General features: G+C 39.3%; 1 protein-coding gene across 1 annotated transcript in view; it reads right to left on the bottom strand.

The window, feature by feature from the left end:
• Window positions 1-4,593: 4,593 nt before the first annotated feature.
• The window catches only part of CDH8 (cadherin 8), a 231,688-nt gene continuing 219,160 nt past the window's right edge, over window positions 4,594-17,121 (bottom strand). The window contains exons 11-12 of the mRNA XM_083625807.1: window positions 10,185-10,436; window positions 4,594-6,738 (exon numbers count right to left, since the gene is read on the bottom strand). Of these exons, the coding sequence (XP_083481933.1) occupies window positions 6,245-6,738; window positions 10,185-10,436 (746 nt within the window). The 3' untranslated portion in view covers window positions 4,594-6,244. The remainder of the gene's footprint in view (window positions 6,739-10,184; window positions 10,437-17,121) is intronic.

The raw sequence follows: 17,121 nt of genomic DNA, 5'->3' as shown, positions 1-17,121 counted from the left end.
CAGCACTGTGTGCAAGTCTCTGTAATCGTGGTTCACCAGGGGCGCCTGGGACATTTTGCCACTGCAGGCCAAATGCCCTGCCACCACAACCCTCTCTCCCACACCACCACCCTGCAGACCCAAGCCCCCTCCACACACCTGCACTGCTGCCAGTCATGCCACAACTGCACCTTCACCTGCAATTGCACTGTTGATGCCCCCCATGATACAGTGGCGGCGGCAAGGGTGCAGAATTAGTGGAGAGGGCAAGGGCACTGTGGCAGCTGTAGCAGCGACATGGGCATGGACAAACTGGAGTGAAATAGTGGGGGCAAGGGGTGGGCAAGAAGAGAAATTGCTTCATCCTGCTTCATAAAAGCAACAGACTTGCTATTCACCTGAAAAGGGCCACGGGGTACTCACTATCTTTGTCGTGCTCTCCTCTTTTCTGCACACACACACAAGGTGACTACTACCGACCAACCTAATTATTCAGCTCCCATCACTAATTGCTCCTATAGGCAATACAGTTTGGAGTAGGCAAAAAATGTCCCCCCTGTCAGCCAATCACAGAAAAGGACAAAAAAAATTCCCTCTCAGTCCCCACTATAGTGAACAGCTAAATGTGATAAGGAGCAGCAGGAATTGGACAAGAAGGTCTCATAGGAAGGGAAACTCGCAAGCAGGACCTGGGCCCAACACAAAAGCCTGAAGGCATTCTCACCCCCCACCCCAGTTAATTATTAGGTGCTTTAAGCCTACGTCCTTTGGATGTTTTGTATTTACATAATTCACAAATGTCCAAACTGACTTTCCCATCATGAGATAACAAGACCCCCTGACAGAATAAGAGTTGCTTACTTGCAAAAATTTCAATACATATAGTCCTATTCAGGCAGTGTTCCAAATCACATGGAAATAAAGTGTAAAGAGGATGTGGAGTTCCCAGTCATGGGGACACTTCTAAGATCACTTATCTGAATGCATTTACAATCCCCCTTCAGACCTTCCAGATCAATACAAGAAGGTTGGGGTGGTATAGGTGGGACCAGTGTTCACAGTTACAATGGGGACAGGAGTAGCATGCATGGCCCCATACTTCACCCTGATGTAGGGTGTTGTTGTATTTCATCTGGAAACAGAGCAAACCTTCAGCCCTGTCTGAAACATCTCATCACTCTTCCTCTGACCACTACATGTTTCATATAGCTGTCTGCAAATAAATCCCTCAATGGAAGGAACTGCCGGCACAAGTAAGTTACCTGCACAATTGTCCTGATCATGCAGATCCTCATTTGTCAGCAACTGCTCATGCACTAGGAGTTCTTTCCAGATTAGAATTCCTACATTCAGTCTGTCTGTCTGTCTGTCTGTCTGTCTATCTGTCTGTCTGTATCATCTCTCTGTCTCTCTATTTCTCTATCATCTATATCTATCTATATCTGTATCCATATCTATATGTCTATGTCTATATCTATATCTATATCTATATCTATATCTATATCTATATCTATATATCTATATAGATCTATGTTAGGTATTTATATAGATCTATGTTAGGTATTTATATACCACTTATGTACCAAGGATTCCAGTTGGTGTACATAAAAATAATAAATTCCATGCCATGGATAAAATCAATTAAAATAATAATAAAAGAATGAAAGTTCCCTTAAAACGTTAAAATGTGTGCTTTAAAAGAAAGGTCTAAATCAGGTGTTGGAAATTCAACAGGGAGCGGGCCTGTCTGATTTCTGCTGGGAGAGAGTTCCACAGAATTGGGCCCACAATTCTGAATGAATAGCTTCTGGTGGATGTAGGTTGTCCAGTCTGCATTTGGGAGACCCTAAAATCTCATTGTTTGGGCAGGGATATTAAGGAAGCCCAATGCCAAGTTTTTGAACAGCCAGTGCAAGCTGTTAAGCACTAGTGTTAGATACTGGCAGTAGCCTGACCCCACCGACAGTCTAGCCACAGCATTATAATCTAAGTTATGCATGAATAAGGGAAATATCTATCTTGAAGATTATGCTATTCTACAGTTTAGTAATAATTTTGATGCTTTTTATATCTGACTTTTGATTTACGTTCACATTAACAATCCAAAGCCATCAGAATGATGCAACTTAAAATTGAACTAAATGAAACCTTTTCCACCTTGAGCAGCTGATTAATAGACCTTCTTGCAAGAAGATGTTCCACTCTTCATGGAATCTGCAATATGCCGCCATTCAGCTTTATTTTGAAATGTTCATGAAGGCTGTTTTCCATTCTTTAAATTAATTTCCCTGTTCAGTTTGTGATTAGAAGGCAAGAGCTGTGTAAAAGTTATTCAAAGATGGAAGCAGTGGATACAGTTTCAATAAACACGAGACTTCATTAATTTGATCAAAACCTTTACAAGCATGTAGAAGTGGTGTTAGCATATCAGTTGTTTGCAGGCTGCAGTCATTAAATCTAGCTGTGCTACAACAGAAGCAGTATCAGTGTCATTGTAACTGTATTCAGGTGTTTGGGTGAACATGTGGGGGCTGAAACTAAATAGGGGCTATAAGAGTACTGACCCCACCATTTTTATCCTCAATATCTCCACAGAGGTGGTTTTAGGGTAACACAACCGGTTCAGCCACATTGGGTGCCACACCACAACAATGCTGTAGAACAAAGTGTGAGAAGTAGGGGGCACCAAATTGTAGCATCATACAGGGTGCCACTGAAATTTGAGTGCCCAAAGTCTGTCACTGATCTCCATGCACTCCAAGCTGCCCCATCTTCTGGCCTTCACAAGTTGAGCATTAAGTACTCTGGTGTGATCCTATGTTCAGCTGAATAGTTACAACCCTCCCTTTGATTGGAAACCTTGAACCATGTGAGAAGGATTCTAACCCCATTCAACAGAACATATAATTCTCCTTCAGATCTCCACACTGAATGTGTGATGGTAAAGAGAAGGTGGTGCAGGATGAACACATTTGGGAAGATTGGGAATGAAAGCAAGATGAGTGCCTCTGTACCTCCTACACGGTTTAAGCCCTCACATGTTCACTGAAAGGGCAACGTAATTCCGGAGATCTGAGATCAAATTTGTAGCAACCATGTGGATGAGTGGGAAGGGAGAAACTTGAATCAGGACTTCATCTCAGAAGGAGGGTTCATGCTTTTATACCTGTGCCATTCCTGAGCCATTTCCTAAACTGAAACCATCACCTCCCTTTGAGGTACCATTTGGATACCTAATGTGGCCTCCCCCATCACTAATATTAACTTCACACACACCCCTACATACAATTGGAGCATCATCAATGCTATGTCCAGTTGTGTCGTTAAAAATGGATGGATATTTTTGTAAAAAATATTGTTATTAGAATTACATACAATTGTAGTAGACATTGTACTATGCATGGCTACTCAGAGGTAAGGTCCACTGCATTGGTTTTGACTCTTTTTACGGTAAGTGTGCATTGGGTTGTAGCAGAATGAATGAATTTCCAACTCTCTAAAGATATGTTTCCAGTCAATATTGTCAGTTTTAAGCTAGCTGGACAAATGGTATGACTTGATGTAACTCAGCCCCTGAAAGATTGGTTGAGATCAACCCCACAGATTACTTGATGACATTTGTCCAATAGTCGATCCACAGCACCACTTTGGCTCTTTTGTAACCAAGCCTCTGTTCTGTGACTGCAAAATGGAACCAACATGAGATATTGAGTACACAACCCTTTGAAAACTATTGATGTCAGAGTAAATAACACCAACCACAATAACATTTTCAGATTAGAAATGAGACATGATTTCCCAAATCCAACTACATTTTCAACAGTCTAAAACTGGCATGAAATGAAATCTATTTTGATGTAACTTTGGATTGAAATAATAATAATAAAAACATATGATTGCCTTCTGAAAACTGATGAAAGGATCTGCATTTATTCTACACAATGATTTCTGAAAACTCACTTCCAGAAATGCACATTTTGATTCTCACACACCTACACACACCCTGAACTGATATGATGATGTTTGCTTGTTTTCAATATTTGATTGGAGATAGTTTTGCCTACATTCATCATGTGCTAGGTGCAGTCACAGATGGGGCTGTGCCACTTACCTGATCTCCCTTCAGGACAGAGAGGGAGAGAGCAGAGGCAGTGGTGAGGTTGGCATGGTGCAAATGCACAGACAGAGCCAATCCAGTGCTCTTGCTGATGTATTTAGGCTGCCACGACCTTGGTGCCACCTAACTCCTCCACCCTCCATCCCAGTGACTAGTTCGAAGGGAGGTCAGTCACAAACTCAACTTCCTATCTGCTAATGGTTAGGGATGCAAGGACTCTTTCACATTATGCATTGGGTTCCATTAAAACCCATACAGATCCAAGTAGGGAGGGACCAATTGCCTCCAGAATATTTCTCTTTTCCATTCATGACTGACTCAACCTGCTTTTAATAAACAGGGAGAATCATGGAATGGTTCTGAGTTAAATAATACACTGATTATTTAAAAGCCTTAGAAGAAATTGCAGCTCTCAGAGGATTCATCTATTTAGACGCTGATGATGTGTCTCTGTAAGATGCAGGCAAAACTGAAAAGAAACGGTGATCACAAAGAAGGTATTTATAAAAATATATTTCCACAAAGTAGGAAACAATACAGGAGTTGTTGGTTGTTTTTTGTCTTCTGAATACAATACATGGAGTAAATAAAGAAAACAATTGCATCAAAACAAAAATAGAAAAAAAAGTAAAAATGAATTGCATGTAATACTTAGTTTTATTATACAATTGCTACTTCTAAATAGTCAGTTTTCATTACAAATTGAGGATGTCAACAGCTACTAAGTGCTGCTTTCTTTGTGAGCAAGATCCCTGTGCATAACCATGAATATTCTAGAAAATAAGAAAAGCTAAAAACATAAGCAGGAAAATTATGTACACACCGGATCTTCTAGTATAGTGGATAACTATAAGCATGTGTGACTTTATGGTGAAATGTGTGGAATTTTCTATGTCTTTGTTTTGTTTTTTGTAAATATTCACATGAACCAGTTTGCTTCCAGTTGCTTGTGCTTGTACTAAAACGCCAGTTCTTGGTTTATGAAGAAAATATAAAATGGTCCAATGTTAATTTCTTCCAGAAACACCCTCACCCTGCTACCATTCCCTTGCAACTCCTCCACTGCTAATATCTCTTGTGTTTGTTTTTCAAAATGTACATTTCATTTAACATTCATTTTATATAGATATATATATAGAACAAAGAATTCTAACCTTTTATTAATGGATACAATTTTGACATTTCCCTTCTCTTATACTCTTACCAATAATCAATCTTAATAAATAAAAGTAGTAATGGACATCAATAAAATATTTATTTCAAGGATTAAACAAATAAATTTGTTCTTTAGCAATAAAACCAGCTTTTGTATATGAGTCCATCTTCTTTCACATATTTCCCTCCTTTTTTCTTATAGAAGACAAAGTAGATGAAATGAGTGATTCTTCTAGAAAACAATCCATTTTGTTTGAAAAGTAGAGAACTTTAGTCTCTTCTCCACTTGAACATTTGCACAATGGTGGATTTTGAATCCTGTCACTGGAATAGATTAAGAACATGTGAATATTTTAAGGCTTGACACAATGTTTGAAGATGATATTCAGTCTGTGGTTTTTGTGGCCAAGAATTACCCTATGTACAACTTACAGTCACTGCACAGTTGAGGCCAAAAGGGACTTTATCAATGCTTTTCTTAAAAATTCAGCATTGCAAAGAAGACCAGATATTGCTTTTAACATTCTTTTTTTCCTGTTTTTGTGGTGGAATCTTTGTTGGCAATGTGGAAGCAAACCATTAGCTTTCAATGGACTATCAGAAGATGCTCTTCATAAGCAAAAATCCATAGAGGTCCATTATGTAGAAAAGCACCTATCTTCTCCATTTCCTTTCCTTTCACGTACTGAAGGTGATCAAAGATCCAAACCTCCATCTTCAGAGTGGTCATGTGAATATAGAATATCCAAAGACTTCTAGACACTCTACGTACTTAACTTCACACTCCACAAGACTCAGACCTCCTAACATATACTTTTGATTTATGTACTTTTTTGGTTCAACATTACAATGTAGTTGATTTTATAAGATGACTGGCACTAAAGTTGCCCCTAAACAAAAAGCCACATTAGTCATAACTAACAGCAGTGGCCCTAGAATATTACATGATCGCTTAAGTCAAGAGTGAAAAAAATAAAAGTTTGTAATCCACTGTCAAGTTTCTTTGTCACTTTCGCCCACTGAGTAAAGTTCCCCGAGTCTTTTAAAACGGGGTCCCCATTCGCTGAGGTAGTCAAAATTCTGATCTGAGTCTGATGTTGAAGACTCTAAGGAACTTAGAGAACCAGCTACTGAGCCTCTCCCCTCATACCCATAAATCTGAATCGAGTCATATGGAGGAGCTGTAGGGTCATTATCAGCTTCATGGAGCCTTACATTGATAAATTCATCAACATCAACACCATTAGGAACAGGTGCCAGTCCCTGCCTCGGCATAAATTGAAGATCGGGTTTTATATCCTTGCGGGGCAAAAATCCATTTATTCCATCAGGGTTTTGTAAAGTTGCAATGTCAAATGCTTCCGTATCTTCTTCACCACCTCCTTCGTCATCGTAACGGATGATGTTTTCCCTCACATCTTCATCGTCTTTGATAATAAGAGGCTCGTTTTTATGTCTCCTCAGTGTCACAAACAGCACCACAATGACTGTAAAGGAAATACCACAAGCTGATCAACCTTTGAAAGCAGTTCTTAATGCAAGCAAAATATTTCCTCAGAGGGTGAAAAGGTGCTTATATTTCTATGAGGGCTTGACTGGAAATTTGGCTATTAGAACCTGAGGTAAAATGAATTTGGGAGAGAAGGAAATTTGGGATCCCTGAAACTAGGAGATAGGAAATTCAAGGAAAGGGCCCATTTTTAAAAAATTCTGAGAGGCACTTGCTAGTCCGAGCATCCCTGTCTTGCTCTGACTTTGATAGGAACGAGGTCAGGAAATGCAGTTTGTCAGGAAGTGGTGCCAACATTGAGGACAGCTATTCACCTGTATTCCCTGACTGATAGCCTCTCACGTATTACAACTTTGTGATCAGTGACATAAACAATAAATTGTCAATATAGTCATGTGGATCTAGTTCCTGATAAGGCATGATGCTTGATTTGCCAACATTTAGTTCCAGCATCAACCTATGCACCCCAAAGGCAAATTCCCCCTTTAAATGGATCTGACATAGGCTTTTGTGGGATATCCAGCCTCATATAACCCAGAGTCTGAACTCTAATGCATGAAGGGGTTAAAACCATAGAGTAGGCTGTCCTGTCAGGCTTAGCTAGGTTATTCCTCCTCACCTTGGGAGGAAGAGTTATCAAGCCTGTGTTCTTCCATTCCACCATTGGATCCTACCAGTAAGGAGATCTAAGCTGGATGTTCCAGACTTAGACTACATGGCTTAAACAGGCCATCTTTGTGTTTCTATGCAGATAATTCAGCAGCATTTACCATTTTGGAACCTAAGTTATACTACCTGTGTTTTCTTGCTGCTGTACAGAAAAGCACATGAATCTGACAAACACTTTGAAGTGTTTGTAAGTAAACAAATTTTAACATACTAAACATGTAATCTCTTTCTATGCTAAGGGAAGTGGGAAACTTTGGATGCAATTTAGAAGGAGGATATTTTAAAGGTCTAACAGCCTATATTTCCATACTTTACTTTGCTGCATGTTTTGTCATTTTAAAATCTCTGCTGGGGCCCTCTCACCAAAGAGTACTTGCATCTAGGCATCTAAGGAATTCTCCTTTTTATTATAACACTAAGTATTTTATACTTTTAAACAAATACAGAACACAAAACCAAAAGCTTGTATGTTGTGTACATGTAGTGTGAAAGGTAACTAAATTAGTAACTAAATTCTACCTTTTTGAGTTTAGTATACATTTCAATAAAATTCATTAAATATTCAAGGCTATTGCCCAATGTGTTTATTTGTGAAGTATTTTACTATAATTACTATCGCTACTACTACAACCACTACAGCTAATAGTAATATTGTTGCAAATATTCATCAATTGCTTCCATTACAAATCTGTTTCTAACAATCCCAATATGTAAGCACAAATATGTGAACACAATAATCAATTCACAGGATGTTTTAACAACCCATTTGCTAATTAATAACTCATTGTGAGAGAGCTTTGCTGTCATGGACATCTACTCTCATGTGTGATGAAAAGAGCATTACTCAGCTATGAAAAAGAGCAGCCCAACTTCAGATGCATTAATTCAAATTAAGCTTATTCACAGATACTTGTGTTTGGAGCTAATGCTTTGCTCTGTCAATTTCAGTTTCTTTCAGTTTATCATTTTTCCAACCTTAAGTTCAGTTCTCCACATTTCCACATCAGTTTGCATTTTTTCAGGTCTTTGTGAAAACATTTCCAAGCAAATTTCTTCTCACATACACATTTTTAATGGAATTTCCAGAATATAAACATTTTTGCAAAGTAATTTCCCCAATAGAATGTATTTGTGTATCTTATTTCCACAAATATATGTATTTATATGCAACAATTTACTTTAGTACAGTCATATTTTGGGTTACAGACGCTTCGGGTTTCATAATTTTGGGTTGTGCACCGCGCCGAACCCGGAAGCACCAAAATGGGTTACTTCCAGGTTTTGGCGCTTGTGCATGCGCAGACACGGTGCTGTGGGTTGCGGACGCTGTGGGTTGCGAACATGCTTCCTGCATGGATCACATTTGCAACCCAAGCGTCCACTGTATACACATTCTGGGCCCCATGACTTGGTTCGAGAACTACATTGCAAAATTTGGAGAAGTGTAGATTTTGACAGATGCTTCAGTTTGCATACTGTTTTGGAAAGTGCAAATTCACATTTAAATGCTAACTGAATTGAATTCCCACCCCATTCCTACTTTGGATACCACCCAAAAAAAGTTGCTATTAGCCCTGCAACAGTGGTTTTTTTCCCTAGGAAAAAAACAGGTGCCAGTTCTCACCTTGAAGTTGTTACAGTAAGTATTCACATTTTTAACCCCCCCCCAAAAAAGAGGTGTCGGTACTGTGTGCCCTTGAGTACACTCTGGGGGGGGGGAGCACTGCCCTGCAGCAGTGGGGGGGGTAGTAGTAGTAGTAGTAGTTGTTGCAGCAGCAGTAGCAGCAGTGTTTGTATTAGGCTTTGGTCTCTATCCTTCAGGGGAGCTAACAGCGACTTTAATGAAGACTTGATATTGATGGGGGAAAGCATGAGGAAATGAGTTGAACATGCTCTCCACCAATGCTGCTGCTCCAGTAAAAATTAGATGCCTTCACAAGTATTCAAATGTAAAAAGAAAATGTGTCAGGTGATCTAATTATCTGTGTTTTGACTGTAATTGTGTTCTAAGCACTTGGGTACTGTACAAGTTTACTGCCCATGAGGCCTTGCACAATGTTCTACTAATCATACAGAATGTAAACCTGCAATGATGTATAGTAACCTATCCAAACTTTCGAGTCTGGCTGACTAGCTAAGGAAAAACAGAGGAGTCATCTTCCATTTGGCAGGCCTCAATAGATACCCCGTAGACTGTGATAATTTCACTAGGTCACCATTTGTGAAGAGTTGGCCTATGGCAGGAGTAGTCAACATGGCGCACTCCAAATGATGCTAGACGGAAACTCAAATCAACCCTAGTCAGTATGGTGAATAGTCAAAGATAATGAGAGTTTTCTCCAAGAACATCTGGAGTGAATCATGTTGACTACCCTTGGCTTCTGGGAATATTCGATGTTACCCAAGTTTACTAAGGGTAGATCCTTTTTCAAATAATGGACCTAAGCTATTGATTTCAATGAATCTACTAGCTACTTACCTCTTTCACTGCCACATCCTTTTCTTCCAGAAAAGTTTGTCTATATTGTTTAGCAATTTATGAACCAGAAACATGTGAATCTCGCTCATGTTTAAAGCACTGCTCCAATTGTCTACTATGACTGGCAGTGGCTTTCCAGGGTCTTCAGTAGTGGGTACTACTAGAGACACAATCAATTGAAAATGGGAGCATTGGCAAGTAAAGCATATGCTCAGCTGCTGAAAGATGCTCCTTTTCCATATGGAAGTCTTTCTGACCAGTAAATGAATACGTACCTAGCAGCAAAATGATGCAGGCTAGAATTGCTATTAAAGCTCCCATGCTGAGGCCAATAGGGAGCACATAAGCTTCAGCATTGCAGGACTGGGCAATACCCTCGTTGCTGCATCCACAGACCTTAATGGTGAGGGTGCTGGTGCTGCTCATTGGCGGATTCCCACTGTCGCTGATTATGATAGGTAGAAAATAGACTTCTTGCTTCTGGCGGCTGAATCCATTATGTTTTGTTAGAATGTTAAGGGTGTTATCTGGAAAAGAAGGGGATAATCTATTTCAGATTAAGGCTGCAGAATGCAAGGCTTTCTTTGATGAGGACCGAGCCAAATCTACTTACCTTATTTTGTGTTCATTTTCATAGTTTTACAAAAGTGCTTCTTCGTTTTGCCAGTTTATGGCATGTGACGTGAATAAATTAGTATACCATCAGTGCTGCCTTCATTTTTCTCCTTACCATCATTAGCCTCATTTGGAGCTCTTTGGAAATTGGCAGGGATAGGGAACCTCAGGTCCAGAGGTCAAATGCAGTCTTCCAAGCCCCTCTATCAGGCCCTTGAGGCTCTCTCTAGGCTACACCCCCTCTTCCCAGGCCACAACATTCACTAAGCCGTCTCCGCACACTCAGTGAGCAATTTTGTCTAGCTGAAATGGGTCCTTGAACAGTTGTAGTGTCTCTTGCTTGCGTGGGTGAAGAGAGAGGTTGTTTTCATGCAGAAACCTCTGACTGGGATATATTAAGGACTATCTCCTTCTATGTGATTGTGGCTACCTATTGTTTTTTGTCAACAGAAGCTTTTTTCCACCCCCACGCCTGCCCTGAGGTACACTTGATTGGGTTGCAAGACAGGACTTTTAAAGTTGTGACACTCAGGTTATGAACCCCATCCTTAGAGGGTCTGGCTACCTGCTTCTCTTAGGTGAGCTTAATTATGCTTTTATGGCTGTTTTAAAACTGTCTTCTGTTAAGCTTGTTGAATTTATATTGTTTTCATAAAGCACATTTTTGGGAGTTGGGATTAAGAGCCAAAAAGTGTCTATAAAAGTTGGGAGGTTTCAACTGAACGTCAGGAGAAACATCATGGTAGTAAATGCAGTTTGGACAATGGAACCAATTACTTCTAGAGATTGGCAGGGCAGGTGTTCCCTTACTTGCGGTCTTCAAACAAAAGGTGAACATTTATCTGCTGGGGATACCCTACCTATAGATTTCCTGCATCAAGCAGAGGATTGGGTTGTCATCGCAACCAAATCATGCATTTAAGACACTATTAAAACACATTTAAAGCACAAAGAATCATGAGAATGGTAGTTTAACCCTCAGAGAGCCTTTTGATGCAACAGCTTTCACTATGGAAATTGGGCAAACATACAGTTGACTGCCTAATCATTCCTTCTGTTTTTGCATAGTGAAGCTTGTTACCTTTTTCACAGTTCTTAGGCACAGTTGACATCATTAAAACGATCACCATTTAACTCCCACAATTGCTGAATTTACAGAGGCCTGTCTTCCATTTACTAGGAAAAATATAGGCAGTGCTGCAGAAACTGGAGTGAGGTAAATGTTGGCTTTATTTAATGACACCCACTGTGTGTTAGCAGTAAATCAAATAACTAAGAACCGCACAGGTAATTACTGAATTCAACTCTCCTACAAGATGTATGAGATTTTTCTATTACATTAGGTAACCCTAGATTACTGGCACCCGGCATCCCACCCAACCCTCTCCTCTTATTAGCAGTTCTGTGTATGCCAGGCAACACTTCAAAAATGTAACAAGGTTTGATTTATTTGCTTACTTAACAAGTCATCAGGGTACTTTACTGCTTTACTCAGAAGGCTATTTTGAATCCTGCTGCCATGGATGTCCTTGGGTTTATGCTGATTTGGATTCATTTGATACATTTCTTCAAATAAAAAGTAGCAGGAAGTTAATCGAAATAATGTTTTGCTAGACCTACAGCAGATCCTGGTTTTCCTAAAGGTTTTCCCCATTTGCTTACTTAACAATTCATCAAAGTTTTAAACTACTTATTCAGAAAAAAATATTTTGAATCCTGCTACCATGGATGTGCTTGGATTTATGCTGATTCAGATTCATTTGATACATTTATCCAATAAAAAACAACAGCTAGTTAATAGAAATAATATTCCACCAGACCTAAAAGAGATCCCGGTTTTCCTAAAGAAAGAACAATAATGTTCTGGGCAAAGGTCCAATAAACAGCTTCTGTTGTCTAAGTATTCCATTCATTAATCATCCCAACTTCCATTTATTGTCCATTCTCCCATTACTCTCGTATTCCAGTTAAACAATAACAATACTGAAAAACAGTTACAGAACTGGAGCATACATTGTGCTGCTCCTCGCATTGCTTTCAGAACATTTTCTTTTTTCTCTTACCTTCATATTACAAATGTTGCTCACACACCACTTCGACGGGGCAGATTTGCCCCACCCCATAAGAGAGGAAGACTAGAACAGTGAGGTTCTAGTCTTTCCCTTTAGAAATTACTGCTATGATAAGGCTTCTTCTTCCAACCCATGATTCCCCATGTGACTCACAGTGATAGTAGTTAGGACCAGAAGTAGCAAGTTTAACTAAACACCAAGGGTTTAAAATCATGGGAAACAATAAAAAATTGGGGAAAATCTCAAATCACCTTCTATACACATGCCTTTTTTAAGGTGTGGGAAAAGGTTCCAAAGGTAAACTGGCAAAATGAGTAAAAGACGGCAGATTAATAAATGAAAAGTTTGTAGGGAAATGGAGCTTGTTTATCAATTACTGGAATGAAAAAGTGCAAGAATCATTCCATCCACTTAGGGTGGGAGGATCAAACCATAAACAAATTTTGGGGTGCTGTGTTCCACAGGAATTCTAAAATTTTGAGTATTACAATGGTTAAAGATCCAGGCTTAGCCATGATATCATTTTTTTCAAGGAACAAATAAATAGATTTTCTTTAAGCCATTAACAATCCATTTCTTGACAGCAGCCTGGATGGAAAACACAATCTTATGGAGAAGTGATCATTTGTTAACTATACAAAGTGGTATGATAGGGTTTGGAAGGCTGTGCTTGTAGATGAACTATCACAACATTGCAAAGTAATCAGAGGTGACATTACCAGAGAAAAATATTATGATGACTGGATCCCCTTCATTTCTTTCATTAATTCCTCACCAGAAGAACTTAGACCATATTTTCTTTTTGAAGAAGTATGTTTTCCTGAACTTTATACTGATACTCCAGGTGTTTTTTATTTAGATACCATGCCACTGACTCTCTCCACGGTTTAAGGAAGGTTGTTGTTCACTTTGCAAGTCTGCTATTGTAATCAATCCAATGTGTTTGACATTTATATTCTTTCCAAAGTATGTAATGAGTATGCATGGTTCATCTATATATCCCCCCTAAAACATTATCTTTAGAATGCTTTGATAATTTTATATCAGTTTGTTTCTTTTAATATTTTTACTCATTTCTTTCTCTTTCTAATTCTTTTTTTACTCCTTTAATAATTTTTTTATCTCTTTCTTATCTTTCCTTTCCTCTTTTTGCTTTGTTTTTGCTTTTGTTTTCTTCTGCTTTTTGTGTTTGTTTGTTTTTAATCCTCTACACAGAGTTAATGATGGGTTTGCATACAGATGAAGGTGATGGATGGTTGGTGTCAGGGCCAGATTTAGGTTTGATGAGGCCCTCAGCTACTGAAGGTAATGGGGCCCTTTATATGTCCAGCTGTCCTTTGTCAACAACAAATGGTCGCTGTTTTATGTGCTGAATATGTGCTATATAGTAATTTATGGCCCTAATAGGTATCTAAAGCCATTTTATTTGTTTTTTATCTTAGATTTTGAAAATGTACATCCAGTTGTTGTTTTTCCTTTAATTTTTTTTGGGGGGCCCCAATAGAGTGGGGCCCTAAGCTATAGTTTCTTTAGCTTATACGTAAATCTGGCACTGGTTGGTGTGAAAGGCTGGGAAGGGAAAATCTCCCGGGGATGGAGAAGAAAGAGAAGCTCCCGGGGGGGGGGGGAGAGAGGACTGTCAGAGAAGACGCTACATTCTTCTTTTTCTCTTTTTTGTTTTTGTTTTGATTAGTTTGTTTTTTATTGTATTGTATTATAAAAGTTACAGATAGGTAGCCGTGTTTTTTGTTTTGTATTATAAAAGGTCTTAATAAAATCTTACTTTAAAAAGTCAAGAAAACAGGGAATGACCACATGGGAATAAAGATCCAGGCAAAACTGATACATACATGAGAAACAGTTCAGTTTTGTTATGGAATTCAGTTAAGTTACTCATGGGATGACACATTATTCATTTCTTTTCTGTTGACAACAGCTGTATTTTTTTATTGGTACAATAACCTGAAGGGGCTAATGTAAAGTACTCCCTCCACTAACTCACCTAAGTAGTTATGTATGTAAGCTCTGATCCATCTTGTCTCTAAGAGACAGAGTTCTATTCAAATTCACTTAGCATGCAGCCTGGTTTACAGCCTATTTAATTCTGAGAACTATTATTAAATTTCTGAGTATTATTTAGGCCAGTCAACACAAACTCACACAAACTGTTTTTCTCTCTGCAGGGCTTCACCTGGGCCATAGGTCTTATCCCAATCAAGCCCCAGAAGATAAGGGTAGGTGACTGAACCAGTCGATTAAGATTAATTTAGGGATGGGCAAATCTGTGAATTTTGGATTCTTTCTGCTTCTCATTTTTATTATCTTTAGTTCTCCATATCAGTAGGTCAATACAGTGGTACCTCTGGTTACGAACTTAATTCGTTCCAGAGGTCCATTGTTAAGCTGAAACTGTTCTTATCTTGAGCTTTTGCTTTTACTAATGGGGCCTCCCACTGTGCACGCGCCAGAGGTGCACAATTTCTGTTTGCATCCTGGGGCAAAGTTTGCAACCAGGAGCAGCTACTTCCGGGTTAGTGGAACTCGTAACCTGAAGCATTCATAACCAGAAGTGTTCATAACCAGAGGTACCACTGTACACATAATTAATGAATTGTGTAATTTACTTAATTTTGCCAGAGTGGAAATTGAGTTGAATAATGTTGTTTTGTGCAGAAGACAGACAGTAGTGGAACAGAAACTGTGCTGCATGTGGTGGAATGGAAAATAACCACTTCTCACATTCATACACTAAGTGCTACTTCAGTGTTGCAAGGTGCTATCCATGGAAGTCTTCCTTTTCTGACTTCTGCAATTTGAAACTTTCAAGCAATCCAGCCTTCCTGTTTAGTAATAAAATCACTTTATCTGGTTTACTTTTGTTTCCCAGTAGAGAGCTTTAAAAAAAAAAAACCAACCAACAACTTAGAAGCTCAGAAAACAGCAGGCAGCTCCTACAGGAGCAGACACCAAGGCTACTGCATGAATTAGCTTGGAAACAGGTGCTTGAGAGGGCCTGTCTGCTCATCTCCCCAATTAACCTGCTGATCCTTTATTATCATGCTTTTCATGTCATTTACTTAACCATCCCTTGGTTCACAAAACATAGCACACTTTGCTTTGTGATCTATTATGAGTTCTAAGTTAAGTTGCCATCCATGCCTTTCATGTGCATATGTATGGATTTAAAACAACATCAACAACATCATTACATCACAAACCAGCGGAGGCTGGTTATTAGGGTGAAGGTAGCACTGCCCCACTAACCTCAGTCTGCCCTCTGTTAGCTCCCACCTGTCTGTCTTCTTACAACCAATCCGAGGAGAACTTCTGCCTGCCAGCTTCCTCCTCTACACTGGAGGTTAATTAATTAATTCATGAATTGCCTCTCTAAGCTCTAATTTGGTAATTAAGTATGCCTTAGGCCTCTTAAAACATGCTTTTACTTGTGTGGCTTTTGCTTCCTCCTCAGTGGCTCCCACCGCATTCCAGATTTAGCCACTAAAATGTTGTCCCAACATTTACAGATCACAGGGATGACACTTCATGCCCTTGGGAGGTTTTTAAAACGTGTGGCATGCAAGCGGATATAAAAATGAATCATATGAGTGCAATACTTTATGTATACTTGAACTAGCATGAGAGCAGTCTTGGAAACAGCAAGCCCATGTGAGTAAAGGTGTGCAAACAGGGGACCCTAGCAGGTCTGAAACAAGACATATTGCTTTCCAAGGCAGAGAGCAAGATGGTGGCCTACCCATTCCATGCAAAAGAATTCAATTGTACTGGTGGTTAGAGCTTCAAGACTGGTGACGGGAGAGAATCCTCCAGCACACTGGAGACAGCGAAACAGATTTTGGGAGGTGGGGAGGGGCAGAAGACGGCGTGTGGCAATAAAAGGAAATGACAGGGAGGTATTTGAGGAAGGACATCCCAGAGTTGTGGCTTTTGTTCTCCAATATCTGCAGCTTGAAACAATTGATTCACTCTGCCTGATGGTTCTGGGCCTTGGCATCAGACCATATTTGTAATTTAGAACTTTTTATGTCCATGAGTCAATTTACACTGAAGTGCCCTTTTGTGTGTGTACCTGATATTTCTTTAATTCACAGTACTGCCTTTAATATTTAGAGCTCTGTAGATTTCCCTGCTGTGTAACCTTCTACCTAGCTAGCTACTTTTCTGTCCTTCTCTTTCTTTTCATTTTTCAAAAATGTTCTTAGAAAGATCAAATCATTAATGGCATTAAAGACTGTACTATAAATTATCTGTGCTGGATTTGTTAATTCTGAACAGAAAGAAAGTTGTTTTTTAATTGGAAACTTTGCAGCTGGAAATCTCAAGGGCTGTGATGAAGTACATTTCTTTACACATGGGGAAAAGTTAGACAACATGAAATTAAAATAGTTATATCTGGGGGGCCTTCTGTGTACATGCTTAGGAACTAAGTTATTCCACCACCTAATGAGCTAATGGCTTAAATGAGATTTCAACTGGGGGCTTCCTGGATCACAGGCCACAATGTATG

Source organism: Podarcis filfolensis (genome assembly GCF_964270895.1).
Source record: "Podarcis filfolensis genome assembly, chromosome: 8".
NCBI lineage: Eukaryota > Metazoa > Chordata > Lepidosauria > Squamata > Lacertidae > Podarcis > Podarcis filfolensis.
The sequence above is the reverse complement of the archived record's forward strand: the minus strand, read 5'-3'. Positions and strand labels throughout refer to the sequence as shown.